This window comes from Pleurodeles waltl, chromosome 10 (assembly GCF_031143425.1).
Source record: "Pleurodeles waltl isolate 20211129_DDA chromosome 10, aPleWal1.hap1.20221129, whole genome shotgun sequence".
In the NCBI taxonomy this organism is placed as follows: Eukaryota; Metazoa; Chordata; class Amphibia; order Caudata; family Salamandridae; genus Pleurodeles; species Pleurodeles waltl.
This window is the reverse complement of record NC_090449.1, coordinates 256237153-256262354: the sequence shown is the minus strand read 5'-3', so window position 1 is coordinate 256262354 and position 25202 is coordinate 256237153. Positions and strand designations below refer to the sequence as shown.

The window sequence follows — 25202 nt, the reverse complement described above, 5'->3', positions numbered from 1 at the left end:
CACATATGGATTATGTCTGATGAACCACGGGATTCCAAGAATGATGGTATGGTTGGGGGAAGTTATAAGATCAAAGGAGATGTGTTCCTGATGGTTACCGATCTGTAGATTCAGCATCAGGGTAGTTGTATCAACTGGACCCGATGATATCAAAGATCCGTCCACCGTGTGTACTTGTTCGGGAATCTCCTTAGGTTGTATAGGAACTTGTTGAGTAGTGGCCCACTTCTTATCCATATAAATACCACTAGCTCCACAATCTAGTAGTGCCATAGTCTTCTCTTGACGGCCATCAGGTAATTGTAACATGACTGGTACAATGAACAAGGATGTGGTATTGTCATTGAAAGAACTGATGGAAGGTATAGCTGCTAATCCCGTCCCCTCCCTTCTTACAGAGGACGGGAAGCGGCGTTTCCCGATGGCCTTGATGGACGTACTGGACAGGTACGCAGTATGTGGCCGGCAGAACCGCAGTATAAACACAAACCCTTCTTTCGTCTATCTTCTCGTTCGCTAGCGGAGAGAGGGCCTCGAGTTGTATCCACCTGCATGGGTTCTCCTTCGGTGTCTCTGACAGGAGGGCGAGGTTCCTCAGAACGATGCGGAAAAACTCGTGAGGTGCTTGGTTGAAAAGACCCTCTGCTCTTTCTCTTCTCTGCTCTCCGTTCCTGAAGGCGATACTCGATGGAGAGGGCTTGATCCATCAGGCCACGAAGAGCTTCCACTCTGGTGGAATGTACTAGTTCATCTTTTATTTCTTTTTTGAGTCCTCTACGAAACAAAGTCACCAAAGTACGTTCCACCCAGGTGGTCTCTGCCGCTAGTTGACGAAAGCGTGTAATGTATTGAAGGACATCTTGTGAACCTTGATGAATATCGCATAAGGCTTCTTCCGCTGAAGCCTCCAATCCCGGACGACTAAACATCAGCTTGAAGCGGTTCACAAAGGCGGAATAATCCGACAATACCGGATCGTTAGATGATACCATCGGGGTTGCCCAGGCCAAGGCAGGACCGGATAAGGCACTGATGAGATAACCCACCTTTGTTCTGTCATGGGAGAATTGGGTGGGTCGGAAGGCGAAGTACACTGTTAAGGAATCAAGGAACTCACGCAGCTTGGTTGGTTCACCAGAAAAACGATGGGTAGAGGCGGAGAGCGTCGGAACATCACCACTACGGAAAGCCAAAGCCTGTCGCAGCGCAGCATTCTCACTACGTAGTTGCTGTAATTCTTGAGCTTGTTGCTGAATTGTAGTTAGAAGAGCTTGATCCGGATCTGCAGCAGCTACCACAGTGTCTTCCATGGTGTTAGAAGACGTCGGGATGGTTTGGCGCTGCAATCTGTCACGACTCACGTGCTGCTTGCGCCTGGAGTTTGCAGATCTTGAGGCGTGGATCTTGAGAGTTCGACTTTGGCCCAAAAAGGGGCGACTCTTTCTGGTAGCCACGGTGCTGTAGGCAAAGGAACGCCAAGGACAGACCGTGAGAAAGTAGCGCCAGAGGGAAAAAAAACCTTCAGAAGAAGAGGAAAAAACCTCCAAGAAGATTCGCAGAGGATTCCTGAAACAAGAACAGAGGAACAGGAATCAAAAAGAACTGACGTAATAACACAGAAATGGCGAAATCCAGAACCAAAGGCTAGGAAATCAGGAGCGAGGACACTAACTGAACAGAGAGTGTTGCAGCACAAAGAGGAGAAGAAAACACCACCCTTAAATATCATAAAACAGGAAGTGACCCACAGGAAGAAAAAGGACACCATCTTAGATAGGGAAAAGTAGATAGAATAGACTGGAGCAGAAACCATAGAGAATAGGGAAGGAGGAATGCTGGGAAGACAAGGGTAACCTGGGAAGGGGAAAAGACATAAAGGAAAGAGCAAGAAACAGACCCAAAAAGAAAGAAGAAAGAAGAAAAGGAGCCCAAACAGGTAAGAGGGGTCAGGAGACCCCAACAAAACGGAGGGAGAGAGCAGCGCGAGGCCCCAAGTAAGCCTTGGGGCCTCGTCGGGTGCAGGAAAGGCTCGGGGCGCGCCGCGTCTTAAAGACGCGAAGCGCGGCCCGAGCCGAACGCGTGGCTTGTGCCGAACGCTCGCCTCGCGCCGCGCGGTGCGGCGCGACAGTTCTATTCCTGCATGGTATTCCCCAGTATCTCCTTATGCTGTAATGTCTCATTCCCAAAACTATCAGGACCCCTGATAATAGTAATTCCTGAAGCAGGAAAGAGGAGACTCATGGTTAATATATCCCACTACTTATAATGTGGGCTGAAGTTTTTTGCAGACTACAATAGGGGTGGTGTCTTCCACCTAGTGTGGGTATTTAAGGAAAGTTTCCAAGTTGAGTTTTAATTTAGGATGACTTCCAAGTTCCTTATAATGCTGAAAGGGATGAGCCAGGAGCCCTATCTAATGGGCCAAGGGTGCAGGGGGTGGTTGCAGGTGGCAGCAGGCATCATATGCCAGCATTTCAGTTTTGCTAGAATTCAGTTTTAGATGGTTGTTGGTCATCTTTAAGATATTTTTCCTAATATTGTCCTCAGGAGTTGATGGCTAGAATTAGGACCTCATACACAAAGTGGCTAACATCAGTCAGAGATTTAGTGCAAGGAAGCATTACCAAGCAAGTCTACAGTAACAATAAGACGTCTGAGAAAAGAACAGTAGTGGAAAACTTGCCGAATCTAACAGTTCGAGAGAACCGTTGGCCAACAAGATGACACCAGTGTTATGCTGTACCTTTGGATTTTTCTCAGTTTCACAATAATTTTAAAGTGCAGAAGAAGAGGAGGGAAGATGTAAAATAATTGATCCGTCCAATCGTCAAGTAATGCAATCATAGAAAAAGGCATTCCTGCCCATCCAGCAAGCAAGTTGAGCACATCCAAAATATCAAAGGGTATAAAATAAATGGCTATGAATAGGCCCTTATTTTGGAAGAGATAGATATGCCAGCAACCAATGAGGAAAGCTACAATTAGTACTGCAGCTAAATTAAAAAAGTGGAACTGACCACATCTCCACACATGACAAAGGACACCATAATCCTGTGGCTTGGCACAATGAAATTAGTTATTATAAATTTGGCATAGTAAAATTTAATGAGATGATCTGCTTGAGAAATGAAGAAACAGACAGAAGTACTGCTGATGGAGACCATGGCCCAGATTGCATGACAACACCTTCATGACTAGAATGCACAAATTGTGTACATTTGGGCCATTGTTTCAACATAAAGTAATGCAGTTGTATTACACCTACCATGCAACACCCTTTTTCAGATACAAAGGAGCTATAAAAGCCCTGAGGACCAGAAAGATTGTCTTGATCTTCAAGAACATTATGTGCACAGAACTGACCTGAGGGAACCGCAGGTCATGTATCAAGGGCTAATCAAAGGCTCTGCAACCATACTTTGGAAATGCAGCCATACATTCGAAACAAGTCTCAATGAGCACTGGGATAGCAGTCATTTGAGCCTTTTGTGTTTTGTAAATACTCAACAAGGTCCAAGGGATGGCTAGACTGCAAGATATACTGAGTCCTTTATGATTTACTTGGCCATGGTCTGATTGTGCACTTATAGTGCAACTGAATTTCTAATTTCGGACCCACATAGTGCCAATATAAGACAGTCACTGACCTGGGACCAGCAAAGTCTGTTATCAATAGGGCCCCTTTTAACAGAAGGGTAGAAGGTAACAGATGGTGCACAGTCCATCGCAAACACCCAGCCAGTTGGGCAAGGATGGATGTGAATATATTGGCACTCTAGAGGTGCCTTCACAGAAGCCATCATACTAGTGAAAACATCAGGAGTGAAGCTGTGACCTGATGGGAGAAACCTTTTTTGATGGTAGACTCATGGGAAAAGGTGCAGTCTAGTGGCAACCTACTGAATGTTGAACAACAGCACCCTGCTTTAATGACAGCACTTGACGAAAGAAGCTGCAGTTATGGGTGACACGCTTAATTTTTCTGTGGATGTAATGGATACAAACCTCGATGGAAACTCTTTTGCTCTATTTACAGTCACCTGTGGATCACCAACTGCAGTTCCAGGTAGGAGAGAAGGATGTCTCAAGCCCAGAAGAGGAAGCCAAGAATTGTGACACATCAGAGAGAAGGACCATGGTCCTGGATTGTGTATTTTCTGCTAAACACAACAGGTTTTTTATATGTATCTTATTTGTAGGAGGAGAATTCCTCTAACCCTCACAATGTATCCCAGGTGCAAAACCCCTACTGGGTATATCTAGATTTGGATGAGGTAGTCTCACCCATGTAATGTGGCATTCTTCTTCATTGGCCACCTCATCCCACCCTGGTAAGATGATACTATCAGGGTGGACTCAACCTTAGACTATGAAGGAGTTATTGAGATATGACAGTTATCTGGATAATACAGGGATCCAGTTCCTAATTAAAAATACCTTAAGGTATTACACAGGTATATCCTTTATTTGGTGGTACCTTAGCAGGGGCGGCTTTAGCGCTGGTGCCACCTAGTGCACCAGTGTTTGTTGGTGCCCCCCTATGTCCTCCTCTGCTATGGATTCCCTCAGGTCTCCATAACCACTCTCTCTCAGATGAATTTATTTAATTTTATAGCGCCACTCATACTAGTGTAGGGTGGCAGAGCACTTTACATCAAACACACCTTGCACAGAGGCAAGCAATCATACTAGTGTAAATCAGTGTATAGGAAATATTACATGAGAGAGGACTGGTGTAGGGGCCACACATGACCCATGTTAATAGGCAGTATGTGTGCTTCATCTAAAGAAGCACAAAATCAGAACTTAAAACGTAACACCATGGTTGGGGGTTTTCTTTAATAATAATGAAAATTGATTTCTATCCAAATGAACCCCTTTTGCAACATTAGCATAATGAAAGACTGCTGATAATCATAACACTATGCTCTATACCTTGCAGTGTGCATGCAGGTGTTCTATGGCTCACTGTTCTGTATTAGAATTTTAAATTATAAACTGTAAGTAACAAAAGGAGTTCTATGATAAAAGCAGTAACTCACTGACCTATTTGCATTATATGCACTATGTGATCTGCATTGTACACGTTCTTTGCAGCAGGCATATTAACACTGTGCACTACCTTACGATGAGTCAAAACTCCTACAAGATACTACTCCCATCTCTTGAGATCATTAATCACCGGGGTTCTCTAGACATTTTTATTGTTGCCTGAACATTGCTGGTGGCAAGAAGCCATAATAAACTTGCAAACATGGCACCCCCACCCAAAGTTAGTGCCGGTGCAGTGGCACTGGTCGCACTGCCTTAGAGCCAGGCCTGTACCTTAGTTATGATTAAAATTGAATCAACAGATCACCTGATGTTTTAGGATACAATAAGGCTTTCATCCTTCATTCTACCGACATGTTTTTGCTGCTCTCAGCGACAGAGAACTGGTCTGGGGCATCTTCAGGATTCTCAAAGGATCCCTATTGCCACTCTTGTTAATGTGGTAATAATAGAAAGACAGGAAAGAACTTCCTTTCCTTACTTTACCTCTACCCTAGTATATAAAATAAATTGATTAATCCTATGCTACCAATCTTCATGCTCAGATGGTGGTACACAGAGAGCTTATCCAACACACACAGCACACGTGTAAGGATGGTGGTACTGCAAACAAACACACTGCATGCAACTCTTGTGGAACATCGGTGATGGTCCTCATGCACACTGACATCTCATTTCTTACCCTCATCTGGAATACAAATTACTTCATGGTCTGGTGGTGGTTGGCTGCTCTTGGAGTCACACACTTAGTTTATTTGTTTAATAGCATTTTTACTTTAGGATGAATTTATAGACAACAAGTTCATAGTCTTTTCATATATCATTCAGTTAGCTGTAGACCGTTTTTACAGAGTACTAACATATGGGGTGTTCTAGTCATCCCATATTTCTGTTTGTGGCGCTGTAAGAGTACAGCGTATCGTTATGTCCTGTTTCTGTTCAAAAGCAAAGCAAGGTGCCCTCAAGTATCAGGGATATGGCACTTACTTTGTCAAGGAGTCAATCCTGCATTTTTACCTATTCGTCCCCACATTACTGGCCAACTCGCTCATACCAGAGCTATGGTTGTGACTCCTATTTGAGGCTGGTTGTGCCATGTTTGGGGCAGAGTTTGCAGTCAAATGGTCATTGTGTTCTTGTGACTACCATTGGCACTGCACAAAGAGCTGTTCCCTGTTGTCACATGATCTTGTGCTTGCCGTCACACATCTGTTTCTCGGGATCATGGGAAATGTAGTTAAATACCCAGGAAGCCCAAGATAGCACAACATGGGAAAAGCCTGCTCTACAGGTGCAGCCCTTACCACATTTATCCACATTGGGAAAACCACAGAGACCAGTTGACCAACATAAGAACCATGTGTTTTCCCACTACTTCTATCAGTAAAAGTCATTCAGAAAGGCCTTTCCACTTTTAAAGAGACCCCTGGCTAGAGTGGCAGAAACTGTAGGCTAAAACTAATGAACAGGCTAATTGTGGTATGGTTTGTGGTCATTAGACAAAATCCTCATTAGGGGGAAGCCTGTCTGGTACTGCTGCCTCAATGGAGTTTAAAGTGAGTGCTGACCTTATAGAAGCATGGAACACCCATAGCCATATACAGGAGGAAAGATGACCTTGGAGCAAGAACCAACGTGGTGTGGTGCTGGTGGCACTTGCAGTCTCAAATCGTACACACTGCTGCTTATGGGGCATTTGCCGCCACCTCTGTTGGTGAAGCACTGAGCCTTCAGAATCTACCCTTCCCTGGACCTTGAAAATACTCTTGGTATTCCCTGATGATAGGTAATTTGAGCTTCTTCAGGAGCTTCCCTCAGCACCCTCCAAGGACACTGTTACAACCTTGATGACTCATCTGAATGCACTCCAATAATTTTAGATTTTGATACCATGGAACACATTTTATTGGATTTAAGCTATGACAGTTTTCTTTGATAAATCCAAGCTGTGGTAATCCCCTTGAGCAAGGTTTGGTGTTAGGTCCATGTGCTAATGTCAAAACAAAGTATTCTGAAAGAACCAATGCCTCAGCCGGGATGACTGCCAAATCTGAATTACACTCACTTAATGTGTTTATTGTGCTTGTACTTCCAGCTGACAAACTCCTCACATATTTTTTGGGTGGGAAAACCAAAAATCGAAGTCAGCTAAAAAAAACTGTTGTTAAATCACTAAAAGGAAATATCATTACTGTGAATGCAATCAGATCAGCAATGCTCAGGTCTAATGCTTTACAAAGAGTGCTGGTCAGCCTCCGAGACCTGCAGTTGCGATGAGTGGCGTAAGCGAATGACAGGGTCGACTCAGGAAATCAAACAAACAGATGTATTCAACGGTGCTGACAAACTCCATGTGTGTTGCAAACAATGTCCAGCCCGTCAATTGAAGGAAAGATTGAGTTACTTGGATCTTTCATATGAATAATGGTAGGAATCCTATACATTAACCCGGGGCTCTCGTTCATTTTATTTGTTGGTCACTGTGACAAACTGTTCCAAGACCCAAGCTTGCAGCCACGGCATCCACTGAGCCTGAAGGGAGAGTGTGCAGATGTCTACATCCAGAAAAATACTAATGGTTGGTGGAGACGCGCCTACTGCAGAGGTGGCTATTGGCGCCCTCTTTATCCACCAAGCCTGTACTGAAATTTGCAATGTGGAAGTATAGACCAATAATGCATGGACCTTGATTCATCAGAACACGAGGGGCTGTGGAAGTGACTCTTTGTTCCATCCATGTCCCATCTGCATCCTACTGTTTCTAATGTAAAAAGGGCACAGAGATGAACCTGCAGAGTTAACGAAGATCCTAGATTCCTCTTATGGCCTCATTTACAAGGAACTGGCGCATAGGCTTCGGTGTGCCAGTTTTCGTGCCTCACCCTGTGCCCCCCCAAGGACACCATGGTAGCACTGTATTTATAATACAGCACACATGTCGCTCGTTAGCACAACTGCATCTAAATGTTTGATGCAGTTGTGGCGCTTTGCTGGGCTAGCATCAAAAAATGTGATGCTAGTCCTGCAAAGCTCGGGGAGGCCCATTGAAAAGAGCCTAGCATTAGCTTAACGCCTGCCCTCGGCAGGTGTTAAAAAATGATGCTAGAATGGCACACTGAAATTTTGTAGATTTCAGTGCTCCATTTTTTTGGGCCTCCCTGTGGGGAACGCCTCCCTTGCATGCATTATACCTAGGCAAATATAATGTGACGCAAGGGTTTACAAACTGGTGCAATGGTGACATTGCGCCAGTTTGTGAAAATGGTGTGGGGTGGGGGACTCTTTTGCACCGCTGTAGCATTTAAAAAAATGATGCTGCGGCAGCTCAAGGGGTTTGTAAATGAGCTCCTTACTTTTTTAATACAACACTGTCTTCTTGGTTCGATAGACGAAGGGCATCAAAGACAGCGCCATGAGTAACAAAGGGCAAGACGGGCAGAGCAGTTGATCCCATTTGACATCTCAGTATGCTGCTTTCTTGTTTTTCTTCATTAATGTCTTCTTTTGGTTTGTGAACTACTACATATTGTACTACCCGTTGTTTTATTCTCTCGTTTCTCTTCCTTCCTGATTTAGTTATGATTGATTTACATTATATGCAAATGCTGGACAATAGTGTACGATTATCACTTGGCATTTTAGGAAGAAAGGTGTGCAGAATCAATTAATATTGTCCCATTTCCCATTCTTGGCTTTTCAGTTTATGCCACTGCTGATGTTAGATTTAGAAAGTGCAAGACTGGTTAATTTCTATGTTGCACATTTCTAAGGTGCAGCAGGGATCATATATAAGAACAAGTAGGTGTTTATGTTAATAAACATAATGGAATTACTTTGGTAAGGTTTTGTACTAAGAGCTGAACATTTTGTATTTCGCACTTATTTTTTAGTCCCATTTATGAACGAAAGACATTGATCTTCTTGGAGATTTGTTGCTAGTTTAGAAAGTTTATACTATAATTCTTGTTTGTCGTCCACTTTTGTTTTCTTTTTTCTTATATGCCTATTTACTTAGTGTTTCACTGTTTGCTTTGCTCGGTTATGTGTGATTTGTTTTCCCATGCTATAATAATGCATAACAAACATCAGTTTTGGTGAGGACTTTGTAATACTTTTTCTGCAGTGAGGGTGGGGGAGCAGTAATAGCGGCCACCAAGTTTAAAAAAATGAGAATATCAGGAGTCCTAACCAACCAGAGATTCAAGTATTGGATCCTCTTAAACCCCTGGGAAGATGTAGACGAGCAGTCGAGACCAAGCTCAAGGTGTTGGTTTAGGACTGCCCTAGGTGCAACAATAGCACAACACAGTTATCACAGTTGTAATGAAGATGCCATCGGCTATGCAGCATTGTGGGTACACTACACTCTAATAGGAGATCCTCGACAATGTTACATCTTCTATTTTAAAACCCTCATAACCTCTTTCGGTCACCATCCAGAACAGCTAGCATGCATAACTCTCATGGCATCTTCACTCTCCGTAACAGGATGTGCATTCTACTTCTCATCTAAAACCATCATTATAAGACAAACCATTGATACATTACCCCGTGGTCCACATGATATTCTTACTCCCCCTTTACCATCCAAGCACACTTTTCAAAACTCTCCAAATTAACTACAGCTTCTCCAACTGAACTGATTCTAATAATCAAATCAGCTGACCCCTCTTGAGATCCATCTGACCCATTCAATCCATATACATTCAAACCTTTAACTCTAATTTCCAAGGTGCTTATCTAATCACTCACTCAAACACACTAGCTACTGTTCATATTTTACATTTGCAGAGGTTCTACCACATCTGAAAAAGCCAAAAATACTCCCAACCTCAACTCGACCTCGAACTACTGTCAAGATCTCAACTCATGGTCTTCTCTAAAATATTGGAACACCAGGCCTTTAACCATCTTACACTATTTCTCACCTAAAACAAATTACTCAGCCCCATATGAGGAGGTTATTATGCACATCACTCCAGAGAACGGCCCTCCCACAAATAGTTAACTTTATCACAGCCTCTCATCACAAGCAACTTTATAGTCATACTTCTTGATCTATTCACAGCCATTCATCTTGTCAATCATCCCCCTCTACTGTCCCCATTAAAGACTATTTGCACCTCATTCTCTGTCTTCAAATGATTCTCCCCCCACCTTCCAACCAGAGCCTCCTTGTTACCAGGCAATCCAAACTATCTCCTTCTATCTGCTATCAGTTGGCATTCTTCAACGGGATCTTGGGTGCTGTCTTATTTTCTCATAACACTTCCTCCCTGTGACATCTTCTGTCCTTTTGCTTCCTTCTACCTATGATATACAGTTGGCACACACATCATCTTTTATTTTTCCACTTCCTTATTTTTTCTTCAGTCATGCACTTCTGATTGCCCTTTCCTTAAGCTGAGCCTCCTCCACCTTAACCTCTACTTAGTTTATCTATTTTCTTCCTAGCACCCTCAAATTTAATTCCTTTTGGGAGAAACCTTGGTGTTCTTTGTAGTCACTGTAACTTAGCATGTCATAAACTTGTGCAAGATCCATCCCATAATCCCATTCTATACAGTCAAGGTACACATTTTCCTTCTCTCTTCTGGACAAGTTCTTAAACGTTACCAGCAGAACCCCATGCCATCAACCTCACCACATCACAACTTCACATTACCGTCACTAGGCTGGATGGTTCTGTACCAAACATAGGAACAGTCATGGATTTCTAACATTGGTCTTCCAAACTTTCCTTGGTACTACACCAAAGTATCTCTTTGAAATCATAATTTGATAGATGCCCACCTGTAATGTTTTCATTGTGACCACGTGCACCTTCCAGGGGCCAGTTCTAGTGAGGAATTTGTTTATTCACTCTAGGTAGCCATGGAATTCAAAGCACAGATGAGGAAGATGTGGAGAGGGTAAGATGTGGTCTGTGTAAACAGTAGTCACCCTTATCTTTGAATCATTATGGGACTAAGGTAAACACTAGACCAAGTGTATTGGTAGCATTTGCAAAACATTTACCAGGCATCTACATTCCAATCATTGTGTCTAAATGTTTATTTTATTTAATCAAATTATACATATAAGGAATAATAAGCTATGAAGGAGACCCATCTCATATAATCAATTACTTTTAATTTACCGGGGAAGGCATTGGGTGAATACCCAGGATGAACCTGTGCACCATAAAAGCTAGAGATTACTCTGCTATGAGCCTGGGCTTTTGCATATGGGTTCAATGGAGGCTACCTCGTTGAGACTACAAGTTGGGGAGAAAATTCAAGTCTCACCCTTCTCAAGGTATTCCAAAAAAGGTAACCTTGAGCAGCACCAGTGTGAACAATAAAGGGTCCCTCAGGTACAGGGGCCCCTCCCACTGCTACCCAAAGGTAAAAAAGGCAGAGGAACCTTCGAGGACAAAGGAAATGGTGGTTGCACTGGTTGTCAGAGACTTTCTTCCTTACAGCCTTAAGGGAGTGCATGTCACACCTATACCCATGTTCTGATCTATTTCTTAGCTACGCCAGCAGAACAATTAATACCTTTTACACAACTCTGCACAATCCCTATAGTTACTGGTAATCAGTACATATTTGGACTACTTTTCTTACATTCTCACAATTGACCGAATATAAATTTACTCAAATCATGTTCCTTTTCCGGCACTGGGCACGTGCTATGCTGATGTTTTTCTTCACAATCCCCTTTTCTCTGGTTTGGTTTCAGGGGTCTGAATTGGTGTCTGGTGCTGATTCCAAAGCAAAGAATGCCAAAGAGATCCTGAATCGCCTGGGACAGATGCCAAGTCAACAAGAGGCCTTGGAAAAACGAATCATTGAAATTGAGAATGAACTCAAAAAGCAGGCGGAAGACATAGGTGAGCTTTTCCAATGTGAAAACAAGAAAAAGACACCATATGAATGTTGGAACAACTTCTAAGTTCTAGTTATGTTAAGGCTGTGTAGGTGAGCTCAGTAGAGCCAGGTCGAATCTTAATGCTAAGAGGGTGTGGGTAAGTGCTGAAAAAGAAGCACTAATTCCATGTTACATCAGTGCAAAAGTGTGTGGCCTTTGCAGAATTGGTTCCACACCACAGTGGCTTCAGGATGAGCATAGATGAACTTTACACAATCATTATTACAACTGAGCTGGCAGAATAGTGTTGATGATGAAATAATGAATTTCATCAGAATAACTCACACCTTAAAATGGGAACTCTGCAGAGCTGTTTTTTTCTTTTTCATTAATTTATAAGTCACCCTTAGATTTCAAGCAGTTGGTTTCACTTTAAATGCTTTTTGTACGTAATTCTGGACTGAAATTAACTCTAATGAGAGAGTAACACACGTCAAGCACTGATTCATATTTTACATGGTTTGGCTCATCATCAAGTTTTCACATACCTTGAAACCATCTGTTGTGAGCATCTGAATGCTTTAGATCAGTAGTTTGTAACTTGTGGTCTGAGAACTTCTGAGGATCTGCAAGGTCTACTCTGGGGATCAGCGACTGTGTTACAAAATTAAATAATGTTAAAATGAATACATTACAGAATTGTAAATGTGAAAACTTTCTGTATTTGATTGTGACTAATATTTCAATATTTGAGCATTTGTATTGTATATAATTATTTTTGTGTGTTGTTTTTAAGTTCAAATCAGAAAAATTGCTTACACAGAGGGTCCCCAGCTTCCAATATTGACTTAGTGGGGACTTTCAGATTCCAGTAGTGATTTAATGGTGGTCCACCGAATTCGAAAGTTTAAGAACCGCTCCTTTAGATGAATGATAAGATTCATTAATCAGAATAAATGTCTTAATTGATCTTCTGAAATTTGAAGGTTGTTAACTTTCCTTATGAAATGGGTGTAGATGATTTTCACCAATCCACCGGGTAAATTATTGGCTGAGTACAGACATTTCAGGGGACAAAACAACATAGTTTATAAAGTAATGCCAAATTTGTTGGTGAAATAATTGGCTTAAATACAGACATTTCAGCAGGCATAAAATCATCAATGATGAAGCAATGTTTTTCTTTTGAAAATTTCTTACCTAAAGTGGTAGCTCCCTTGAAGTTCCTTTTCTGCTTCACGTAATTTGCACGCACCTTGAGCCTCTGAGCTGTTTGCCGTATTATAGAGAAATTGATCAATTAGAAAGTGGACCACTGGGAATCAATATAAGGTCCTAATGATTATTGTATTTCAGACGGAAGATCTCAGCTATTCAAGGAACAGGTTTAAGCGATGTGAACATACAAGGATGGGTTTGTGAGCTCAACAGTGACATTACGGGCTTCCAAATATACCAGGTGACAAGTGGGGAATAATTAATATGATATAAAATTCATGTAATGTGAGCTGTATTTCCAGTGTCCAGTGATACCCGGAGGTAGGTGGGTGAGCACATCAGAAACAGTGCTCTGCCTCGGAGGAAGCCTTTGACAAAAAGGCTGTAATGAATTGAAGAACAGGGCGGGAAGAATGGAGAATCCGTAATAAATGGGGCTAGAGGGTGAGATTGAGGAGAGGGACTTTAGTGGGCCTCAATGAAAGGGAGGCAGAGATGGAGTTTGTGTGTTAAAGAGAGGAGGAAGATGAGAAAGGGATGAGGAGGTTGTATAGGTGATGACTCTATTACTTCTATGGATTTTAACTGTTCTGAACTTCACACTAAAGAGCTAGTCATTTATCAGGCTCTGGCAGAGAACATTACTTATGCCACCTTGACGGACTTCCACCTGCCATTTCTAGAGCCCACCCCAGCTTTGGGGTGATATCCGTGCCTTCACTGACGTCACGCCATAGCGGCTCCTCTGAAGGCATTGAAAGTTTAGTGAGTGGCCACCGGCTTCAGGCAGCACCAAACTAATAGTTTTTGTTATCAAAACACAAACTCCCAAAGTTTTGTTTTAGGAAAACAAAATACTAATGACACTGACATCTTAAGAGTTTCCTCCCAGGTAAAGGGTGGTCAGTAGTAATATTTTTCTGTTCAGAATCGCCAGATTTTCCCTGTTATCTGTTTGTGGCAGAATACCCTGTCCGCCAATCTGAGCCCCAGGCCAGTAGGTTGGTTTGGGTGTAATGTGCTAACGCATGCAGCCCACGCACATTCAATCCAGCAGAATGGACAGCGAGGGAGAAGGTTGTAAGGTGGTCCTTCAGGCAGTTCAATGCACTGACTTGTGTGGAGGTAGAATTATACGCTGAAACAGCTAATTGCATTAGGTGAGAGATTAATACACACCTGGATTGGGACAAGAAGTGATTAAAAAAGTATTAACTCAATGTCTGAAAGAAGCTGGTCAAAAGATGCCAATCGATGAGATGCAGACCCAAAGCTCACTCAGTACATTGTGAACAGCAGGCTTGCCTAACAGCTGTGCAATCAAAACCCACACCTAAAATGTGCCTTAAAGTGGATTTTGAAGAAGCAAGGATTAGTGCCATCATCATAGCTTGAGAAACGGTTCCAAATCAATGTAAACACACCTACCAACATTTACAGAGTACATTTTTCTTACCAGCTGACTTAATCTCACAAACTAATTTTTGTATCCCTCCTAGGTATTTTATTCTACTAGCCTTTTTTGATAAAGTATCATGCATAACCCAAATGTTTAATTTGTTGATTACGTTTAGTAAAACCTTAGCGAGTGTGTAACATTATTTTGTGAAATCATACTTAAAGAAATATAGTGGCCGGCTTAGTAGGAAACATGTTAGACACATGGCATTATGTAGTGAATTCGTTGTGGTATTTTGGAGTCCTTAGGAGAAACCATAGTTAGGATTAAAAATAGTCACTCTTGGTGTGTACTGAGAGAGAACAGTTTACTAATATCCTTGTGATGCTTATCCCACAATGCTCCTCTGAAAATTAGGTGAAACTTTATTTGAGTTTGTGGTCTCCTCTGGCACCCAAAGGAATATTCATGATCTTGCCATTTTTAATAACATAAAGACAAACCAAAGGCTCATTTCAAAGTCCTACATTGTATTTTGTAGGTCATAAAACAAAGCAGGGAGAGTAGACAGGAGTGCAGAACAATGAACTTGGTTCTGCAGAGCTGAGAGAAGATTTGGATAATTTATGGACAATAGACATACTGGAGAATACAATTAGTAATGTGTATTTTGGATGATACTTTCATGTTGTTGAGAGATTCCTCTGGGCTGTGGGTTCTTTGTGGACTCATAAGGAAGAGGACATTTGGAAGGGACGTAAAGATGTATACACTGTATATTAGTTTGATTACTGGATTTAATTCCAGTAAAATATCTATAAATGCCAAACCGTAGTGTGCTTTACATCAAAGGGCAAAACAGAACTAGAATTCGTATTTTAAAGTAGATCAGAGATCAAAAATGCACTCTCAACAGTGCCTAGAAACTACCAATAGCGAAAGAGTAGAATATGCCCTGGAGATGTGTATTATTGAATGACTGGTGTGTTGTTATCATTTAGCCAATGAAGAGTGGCTATATCATGGGCTATGAAAAATACCTTAAATGCTTTCCCAAACAATATGAATCTTACATGGATTGATCTTCTTCATAGATACAAGAGGCCTTTTAAACAACCAGCTGACTAGTCATAAGAAAGGTAGACAGACATTTTGGGAAGGTAGTCATGGTTGGACATATATTGTTTCAATTGACAAATATTCCAGATGACACTTTGCACTTTTAGATACTTTTCACTTTGGAAGTATTCAAATGGGACAAATAAATGATCAAGGGAAAACTGTACAGAAGTCTTACTACCCCTGTCGCATCTGATGAGGTCGTCCGTCTTGCAGCCGAGTGAGCTCTTGAGCCATGTAACGTTAAACATGGCCAATTGCTCTAGGATGGGTACTTTGGAACAAAAACTGCAATTATTCACATTACTTGGTTTAAGCTTTGATACGTTATTGATCCACAAGCCCAGTATGCACTGGCAAGAACTTCACGTTTAATGTAGAAGAGACACATGATTATTAGATGGTGTGGTGCATTGCTAAAAAACCCTGATTTCAAAACACATTTAGGTGCAGTTTAAAAAGTGGATTTTTTTAGAAGGTAATTTGAAGCAGCTGCAGATGAACTAATAGCCAGACCATTGGTTAGCTATCCTTTCTAAATGCCGTTCCACTGAGTGGAGATGCTTTTGTGCAGTGTGGCATCTCTGAGAAGATGAATGCATAGCTCTACATGAGCTGTCATCGAAAACCTAATTGACTACTGTCGATTGCATTAGGACAGAAGAAATCATACATTTCATTGTAGCCCTTAGTGCCAAGTTCTATATCGCAAGTGTCAATTAATTTTGAGACTTAACTTTGAAAATTAAATTTGTTTGAACACTCTGGGGCATATTTATGAGTGCGGTGGCGCAGGGCACCGCAGCACGTCCCCTTACTGCGCTGTCCTACGTCACAGGGAAAGGGCAGGAATGCGCCATATTTTTCCAACATGGCTCATTCCTGTACTTTCCCCTTGCACTGGCCCATTTTTGCAGCCTAGCGCCAACGCAGGCACCCTTGCACAATGGTACAAGGGTGTCTGCATTGCATGCAGGATTGTTTTTGTGCAGGAAGGGACACCTATTTATTAATGCATCTACATTTTTAAAATATGATCTCTTCAGTAACGTTTTTCAGCTCAAGTAATGTCTTCAATCGTGTTATAAAACGTTGGGCAATTCTACAAATGGTATGCACTTTTTAAGTTAAACTGCATCAAAGCAAGACCCTGAAGTCCGCAGGAAGCACTTAAAAAAGCATGCTCTGCCCATGGGCATGTAGTACCTTCGCTGTCCTAAATTAAGTTCTTGTTTTGCATTTTTAGCTAATGTTGGAGTCCCTGAAGACTTATTGGAACAACTGAAAGACATGAAGAATGAAATAAACATGCTACAAGCCGCGGATAAGAAGGTATTTTTGTTCTCTGATGGCCCTTCGACCTCAGCCAAAACATGAATTTGTTTTTTTGCAGCAGCGGCTGGTGCTCGACAGAATTGGGGCTCCGCCCGCATCTTTTATGGCCACTTTACTTAAGAGCCTTTTACCATAAACAAAGTTATACATCCAGAGTTCATGTCTGGCTGCCTGCTCCGCCACAAAGAGAGAGGCCATCGAGCACTTTTTTTTTGCTTGTCAGGAATTCGTGTTTGGTTCAGATACAATCATCTCCTTTCACAAAGACCTCTTTGATCGTAGGTAAAAACTTGACAACATGTGTACAAGCTATCCCTTTGACCTTTTACCTGTTAAGGAAAAAGGTCACATTAGTTTAAAAAAAAATACATTAGATAACTTTATATTTACTTCACCAGTCTTCATCAGTATCCTCCTCTTCCCGATCGCCGTTTTGGTCCTGGAGTGAAGAGAAAAAGAGACAATAGGTTAGTGCTCCCCCAAGCCCCCCATCCCTATGTAAGGGTACAAGGGGACCCCTTCGAGTTTTCAGGTGTCAACGTCATTGTCGTCGTCTGATCCGATCAGTGCTGCATGTTCTCATAGGAGGGTGTGGATCATCTTCCGGCAGGAGAGGGTCAATGTATCCTTCTTCCCTACCACCAGGCGTTTTTTGGGAAACAGAAGAACATCTTTAAAACAGCACAGGAGCTTCCAGCAGTCTTTGAGGTCTCCGAATGAGTGTGTCCCTGGGAACAAAGCATACATTACAGAGTCAGCGGGGTTGCACAATGGTAGTACCGATGCCCTAAGCTCTGTGCTTAGGGCTTTCATCAGGTCCTGGGCATAGACGCATTCCCACAAGACATGGTAGGACATCTTGTCTGCGCTGCATCCTTTTGGTCCAGGATTTGTATTGGTTGAGCCCTCTTGCGTGCATGAAAGCTCTCACTGGCAGACCTCCTTGGATGGCTATCCAGGCAATGTCTTTGTTGTTATTGGTCAGGTGTTTGGAAGTGACGTTCTCCCACATGTGGTCCGCTGTGGCAGAGGGGAGGGTGCCAATCGGTTCTCTGAAGGCCCTCGCATGGTTCCGGCGTTTGGGGATCTTCAGAGTCCACTGGTTCTGGGTGGCAGCCACCAGAACAAACTCCTTGGCGAACCATTCCACTTCCTTGTAGAACGAGGGGTATCCTAGTTGTAGGGATGGTGCTCGCCCAATTTGCCCATCCTAGGTGCCTCCACGTTGGCAACAGGAAGAAGTGTGCCATCAGAAAGCCGATGTGGCTCTCATCTTCGGTCCCCAGGGTGCTCCTCACACAGTGGCACACAAAGATTCCCCTCAGGATGGTGGCGATGTCCGGCACTCTTTTGCCTCCCTTGTTGTGGGTCTTGAACATCAAGTCCCTCTTCACTCTGTCCATCTTGGAGTTCCAGATGAAGTAGAAGATCATTCTTGTGATGGCCTTGGCCGTTCAAGGCTGCAGTGGCCACACTTTGGCGATGTACTTTAGCAGTGGCAGGGTGGCATTCCGCAGGACCAGATTTCCTTTCGATTGTCTGCTTCCAGAGGCTCCAGAGTCCTAGCTGCTGTTTTGTCTTTGCCTATCTCTCCTCACGTGTCTTCACAGACTCCAAGGATGTTCAGGAAATCCTGCTTGATGGGAATAGCAGTGGGTCTTGGGTGGGGGTCCAGTAACAAAGAGTAGAGTTTCTGACTTGGCGCTGTTGATCTTTGCTCCTGATGCCTTTCCAAACTCAATACTAGTCTTCTCCAGTTCCTTCACGTAGTGCCCATCCGCATAGAACACTGAGACGTCGACCATGTAGAGGGAGCATTTCACATCACCCTTCCCATTGCTTCCCAGCACTGACACTCCTCTGATGTTCCTGTTCAGTCTGATGCATTCGGCAAGTAAATCTAGGACACAAATGAAAAGAAGAGGTCAGAGTGGACAGCTCTGCCTAACACCCAACAGGACAGGGGAGGGGTCGTTTTTCCATCCATTAACCAGTGCCAAGCTAGAGATATCTCTATACAGTGTGGTCACCACATCGCAAAAAAGTTGCCCAGCCCAAGTGCTCTGAATGTCCAGTCCATGAACTCATGGGAGACATGGTCGAATACCTTTTGCTGGTCCAAACTAACCAAGGCCACCTGAACCTTTTCGCCCTTTGACATACTCAATCATGTCCCAAACCAGGGCCAGACTGTCAGTGATCTGTCGAGCCGGTATCCCAAAGACTGGTCAGGGTGGACTATCTTTGCTATTACTTTCATTAGGCGGTTAGCCATTGTCTTCGCTAGGATTTTGTAGTTCACAATGAGGAGCGAGATGGGCCTCCAGTTCTTGAGGTCCTCTCTCTCCCTTCTGCTTGTACAAAAGTGCTATCATGCCTTCACACAGGGATTGTGGAATGCTGCCTTTGCCCACCATTTCCGCTTAGAGGTCCAGCAAGTCCAGCCCGATTGGGTCAGAACGTTTGATGTAAAGTTCCACTGGGATACCATCAGTTATGGGGGTCTTGCCTCTCTTGGAGGTCTTAGCAGCCAAAAGCAGCACCTTTGGGGTGAAAGGCGCGTTCAGACCCTCTCTCTATTTTGAACCCAGTGTCTTCGAGATGCTCTCCAGGAAACTGTCTACCTGGGATCTCTCTGATGACCTCAATGAGTAAAGCTCACCATAAAAGTCAGTCACGACTCTCATGACGTGCTCTTTCCCACTCTGGAGGTTGCCCTCCGAGTCCCGAAGATGTTCCAGTAGGGTGTGGGCCAAGTGGGTTTTTCAAAGAAGAAAGAGTTGCATTTCTTGTCCTTCTCAAGGTTCTTGGTTCTAGTCAGGAAGATGATTTTTTTAGATTCCTCCCTGAAGTGCTCGGTGAGCCCTTTTTGGGTTGCCTCTGGTTCATCATCCATGTCCCATCCCTGAGCTCAAGTTCATACAGTCGCTTTGCAGCCTCCTAAACTTCCTCTTCTTTTCCTGTGCAGCAGCTATGCTTACATCCTGGAAGAAGCTCCAGAACCTGTCCTTCACCCATTCCCACCACTCGCGGGCAGAGTGAAAGAGGTCCCTTATGTTCCTCCACTCTACATACGCGACTCTGAGGTTTGCCACTAACTCCTCATTTTCCTGAAATGAGCAGTCCAGCTTCCATAATCCGGGACTTGCGGGGAACTTCCCTGTGAGTTCCCCCTCCATCTCCACTAACAGCCTGGATATCACATCCATCCCCGCAGGGTCTGACCCAGTGCGTCTCTCCATCGCTACTATGCGGTTGAAATCACCACCTATCATGATTATCCTGGAGGTCATGAGTTGGATCCTGAACACCCTGAACAACTCAAACTGCTCATTCTTCTCTGGGAGGGCATAGACATTGATGGACCAAAGACATCAGGCACTTTCAATACCTGCACTGCATGTCTTGGATTGTGTTTGATGCTGTGCTGCAGCGTAGATGGGGCCTATTTACGTACAGCCCTCATGTCGCCTTGGATCCCAGGTGACGTTGCTTCGCCGACTCCTCCTCTTTCTGGCAGCACTACAGAAATAAGTCTCGGGCGTTTCACTCTTCGGCTCAGGCTGTACCAGACTGAAAGTCAGTCAAAAGCAATTTCCCCTTCTTTTCCTATTTTGTCATAGGGTGGGGTGGATTCAGGAAGCATCATTAACCACAACCCACCCTGTGGCGAAATGGGAAGATATTGCGTACTCCTTGTTCTCTACTGCCAGGCTGTACTCTCAATTCAGTTTTTTAATTAGTACACAACGGCATCCCAGCAGTTCTGAAAGGAGCTTAGGAACCCTCTTTGCGGATGGCCCCTAAAACTGCTCCGATGGTCTCAGCCCTGCTGTCACTGCACACAAATTGGCACAGCTGCGACATAGGCATGAAAGTGACCTCCAGATATGAGGTGCGATATGGCTAGAGCAGCGCACTTTGTGATATAACAATAAAGAAAGTTCAAATCTCTGCCTTCTGAGTGCTGGTATAGTAATGGTAAAAACCTGTTCAAATCTTGGTTTTCCATTCACTTCCCCCTCTCGCTAAGGAATGTGTTCACTGGAAGGATATGTGTTTGGCTTCATGGTACAGTTGAAATCTGTTAAACTCGGTCAGCATTTCATCCTGCCGAGGTCAATAATGGGAGTACCCCCCCAAACTCTTTTTTTGTGGGCTTGGTAGTATGAGATCATCAGATTCCTCAGTCTTTCTCCCCTCAACTGAGTGGGCATGTTTACTTGTAATGAGAAATTGTATAGTGCTTTAGCCTTAATTTAGAATATGGCCTTCTCACGGGGAACTGTCCCAATGCCAATATTAGCTATGAAAGAGCTATCCCAAAATTATCTGTCCCTCTACACTAAACAAAAGTAGAATTTATACAGACACAGACAAAAACACAAAATTGTAAGCAAATACAGTAGGTGCATACAAATAGGCAGCCAGGCACAAACACACTGCCCACCCTGATACAAGCACATGGGTACACACATTTAGGAAAAAGGCAAAGAACAACTGTACAGGCACAAACATAGGCACACACTTATAAACTAGAGAAAATAAAATACGCTTTCAAATTGTTTAATTCCCACATTTTAAACATGGTCTCAATAATGCCATATATTTTGAGTAGAGAAAATCACATAACCTCAAAGGTAATCGGAATACATTGTTGTATCTGCAATTGTTGTCAGCAATGTTTTTTCTTTGCTTGTGTGCATGGAGTGAAACTGGATTTCAAGTGGTGTTTTGGTGAGGAGCAGCTCAGAATAATGCAGACCGCCTTCTGGAAAATGGACACATGTACAAGCAGAATTTCTGATTATTTGACAAGACCACTTGCCGGGTCCGAGCACCCCTCACAAGGGTCATGCTCATTTTGGTAATCAGAAATTCTTTCAAATATTTAGTGAACTTCTTTCAGAAATGTTTATTACAATTGTGGTCTGTGGTCTTTGGTCAATTTCATAGATGGGGTATGCAGCAAAGTTCACCATTTTGCCCCATTTCTTTAAAAGGAAATTCCGAGGAGGAGACCCCACAGGTCCCCTTGGGAGAAATGGTCATTCCCATGGTACAGTTCCACGTATGGACTTAAGGCTCACCACTTTTTGCATTGACCAGCCACCACTGTTTGTTTAGCTCTGTCATCTTGGCCTTACAATAACTTTGTCTCAAGGATAAAGCCTTTTCTTGGACTCGGCTTTGTCTGCAGGGGACAAGGTCTGACATTTTGTCTATTAATCCTCTCTCAGCTTCTACTGTTCCTGCTGAGTCTGTTGCCTATCTACCACAAATTCTAAATACCAGAATAGACCTTCATCCACCGTTAGAGTCTGATAATACTGCCTATGAAAAATGTCAAACTTCCTTGAATTCTATTCCTTCTGTTAGACTTAATACATTTTTTTCCAACCTGGCTCAAATTGTGCTGTTCCCACTGGTGAGTCTTTGGATTTGTTTGCTGCTGGATGGGACGTCTTTATCTCTTTGCGTATTTTGGACTCTGCTTTAGGAGAGCTCCTGTCTTTGTTCTTGAGTGGTGTTGTTCACCTGTCACATTAAGATGCCCCTTTCATCGACCTTTGTTCACCAAAGACTCTGCTTTTTCTGGAATGAATGAGATCTTCAGATTTTATGGACGAGTAAGCTGTCTCTTTGGGAGACATTTTCATTGGCTCAGTTTCTGCTACCTTTGATCATGATGAACGAGTTTTTACACTGAGACCTATGTATTTGTTCACACACTGTTGTCTCTGACGTGAATTTAGTAATCAATCGTGTTTCTATTTCCGTTGTGCCTTCCGGGAATCACTTGCCATCTTTTCACAGACTATGGCCCTAAATTAGGGTTTTGTGAAAATACTCTGATTTCTGGAAAAGATGCTAAATATAGAGGACAATCCACTGGTGAAAATATATTTCCCCAGGCTTTCCCAACAAGCAGCTTGTGAACTTTTGGTAGCTCTCCAGATACTTATAAATATCTCTGCTGTTTGCAGCCTGGCCTACTAAATTATAAGTTTGTCCTTGGTTGAAGTAATATGTGTACACTAAAATTTGGAGTGTGCATTTGTAATGAAAATGACTGTATTTTCGGTATTTTCAAAACATATTTGAAGCTGACATTTGAGTTGTTAATCATGTGGGTTTGGGAAGACTTAATGCAAATATAATTACCTTGGTGACAGGCGCATTGCAGCTATGACTGTTATTCATTACCCACATAGAGGCATTCACAATTGACAAATCCTTTGTTACATTACTGTTGTTAACACTGCTAGCAATCTTGCATATGGTAGCCAGTAATGTAACTTTGTAAGATGTGCTTACTATTTTAAGACTAATAATATTGGAAGCTCAGGATGATTTTCGTGGAACATAAGGAGCTCTTACTACAGAAAAGGATGGAGACCCCTGGTATATCTAGATATATGGTGAAGCTGATAAGATGTGAATGGCTGATCAGAAGAACTCCAATGATGTGGGGAGAAAGGCTGATTATGAAAGAATGGGTTTTCATAGTGTGGCTTGCCACGAGAGAATGAAGGATCAAGAGAGATGTATTAATAATGACTTCATGAATATTCAAGAGTTCATGGCCCATCAGGAGTGCATGCAAAATCCACTGTTTATTATTGATTGAGAAAGGATTATGGATACCAGCATTGTAACAGGTGGTGAGAGTATGGCAGAATAGTGGTGTAAAGTTTGGCTAATGAGTGTAGTTCTTCTGATCTGGAAAGCAATTGTAATCAGAAGTGTGTAATTTAACAGTAAAGGACACCCGAAGAGCATATTTAATTAAAAGCATAGTTGGTAGTGAGTTTGTGGCTTATAGAGACTGCATGACAGATGGAGAAAGTGTGGGTCATGCAGAGTATGTTAATGATTGGCAGAGAATGTGTGATGATTTCAGTGCAGTGGATAACAACAGTTTGGACACTGGATAGAATATTTCCTAGGTCGAGTGTGCAGCTGATGGAATGAGGATGGTTAGTGGCAACATTAGGGCAGAAGGGAAGGGTGTGGTTAATGCTGAAAAGGGGAGGGCTCATGGTGAGTGCACATATGATGGAGATACCTTGATTCATGGGACAAGAGTGACTAATTGAGAGAGACTGACTGACAGAAACATCAAATTATGAAGAAGCTCAGCCTTTCAATATAGAACTACTTATCAATGGATGCTTTGTAAAGACAGAAATGTTTGCTTATACATCCTACAGTGATGCAACATACCAAGTACATCAGTAAGACCAGAGTAAAATATGTGCTTCTGTGGCTGCAAATATCACCAAGAGGGACATTTATAAACAATATGGTTCAGAGTGTGATCTTTTAATCAAAGAACATTCACAAGTATGTCATATTCTAAAAGGGTAGGCTGGGCTTAGTTAATATTCTTGCAGCCTAAACTTGAATGGAAAGAGAATATATATAGGCATCACAGACTCCCAGTGCTCCTTGGATCGCAGATTAAGAACCACTGACTTAGGTAGTCTAGGGAGTAGTGCATTCCAGTAGTCAAGCAAGAATATCTCTAGACTGATCGGCATACAAGAAGTCGTGTTTGGGGATAAAGGGTTTGATGTTTTATACAGGAACTTCAGCTGAACTCTGGCACAGTTAGTAATCTCATCAATGTGAAGGTCAAGATTCAGAGATCTATTCAATGTGGATCCGAAATATATATGTTTACAGTGTTAGAGAAGATTTTTAAGACCTGAATTGTTTTAGTTCCTCCAGGAGAACATCCTTATAGCTGATGGGCAGGAGGATGAGGAACAGTTTTCAGTGGGTTAAACATGAGCTCCAATCCGGGGCATCCACAAACCAATATCCAATAAGCATTGGGCAAAAGCATCATAGATTTCTATGACATTTATCTTGAGACATAGCAGAGTATGTCCAGCATTCTAGCAGATCTCATCAGCAGCTTTTGAGAAGATCTCACCTTTATCCACGTACAGGCACAAAACTGTAGAAGTCGATGAGTAGTTACCAGTTTTAATGGATTGTGTTCTGTCAGTCACATATGCTTTAAACCATTTCAATACTGTAACGTTAATGTCCACCCTATTGGATAGCGTGTAGAGAGGGTTGCTGTGGGTGATGGTGAGAGTGAGGATGGTGAAGAGAGCATGATTTGCTCAATGACTGATGAAGCAGCTGTTGCTGCAGTACCTAGGTGATTAGGGAGTGGGTAATTCAGTACAGACCTGATGTGCGGTGTGTGGCT

At 42.8% G+C, this 25202-nt stretch overlaps 1 protein-coding gene and 1 long non-coding RNA gene across 3 annotated transcripts in view; one reads left to right on the top strand and one right to left on the bottom strand.

Moving 5' to 3' along the window:
• Positions 1–15968, bottom strand: part of LOC138261429 (uncharacterized) — a 71219-nt gene extending 55251 nt beyond the window's left edge. The window contains exons 1-2 of the long non-coding RNA XR_011199091.1: positions 12724–15968; positions 12453–12558 (exon numbers count right to left, since the gene is read on the bottom strand). This is a non-coding gene — a long non-coding RNA (uncharacterized lncRNA). The remainder of the gene's footprint in view (positions 1–12452; positions 12559–12723) is intronic.
• The window catches only part of C10H16orf96 (chromosome 10 C16orf96 homolog), a 212007-nt gene that overhangs the window by 80576 nt on the left and 106229 nt on the right, over positions 1–25202 (top strand). For both annotated transcript variants that reach the window (XM_069210372.1, XM_069210371.1), the window contains exons 5-6: positions 11776–11926; positions 16887–16972. In XM_069210372.1, coding sequence (XP_069066473.1) covers positions 11776–11926; positions 16887–16972 — 237 coding nt within the window. The remainder of the gene's footprint in view (positions 1–11775; positions 11927–16886; positions 16973–25202) is intronic.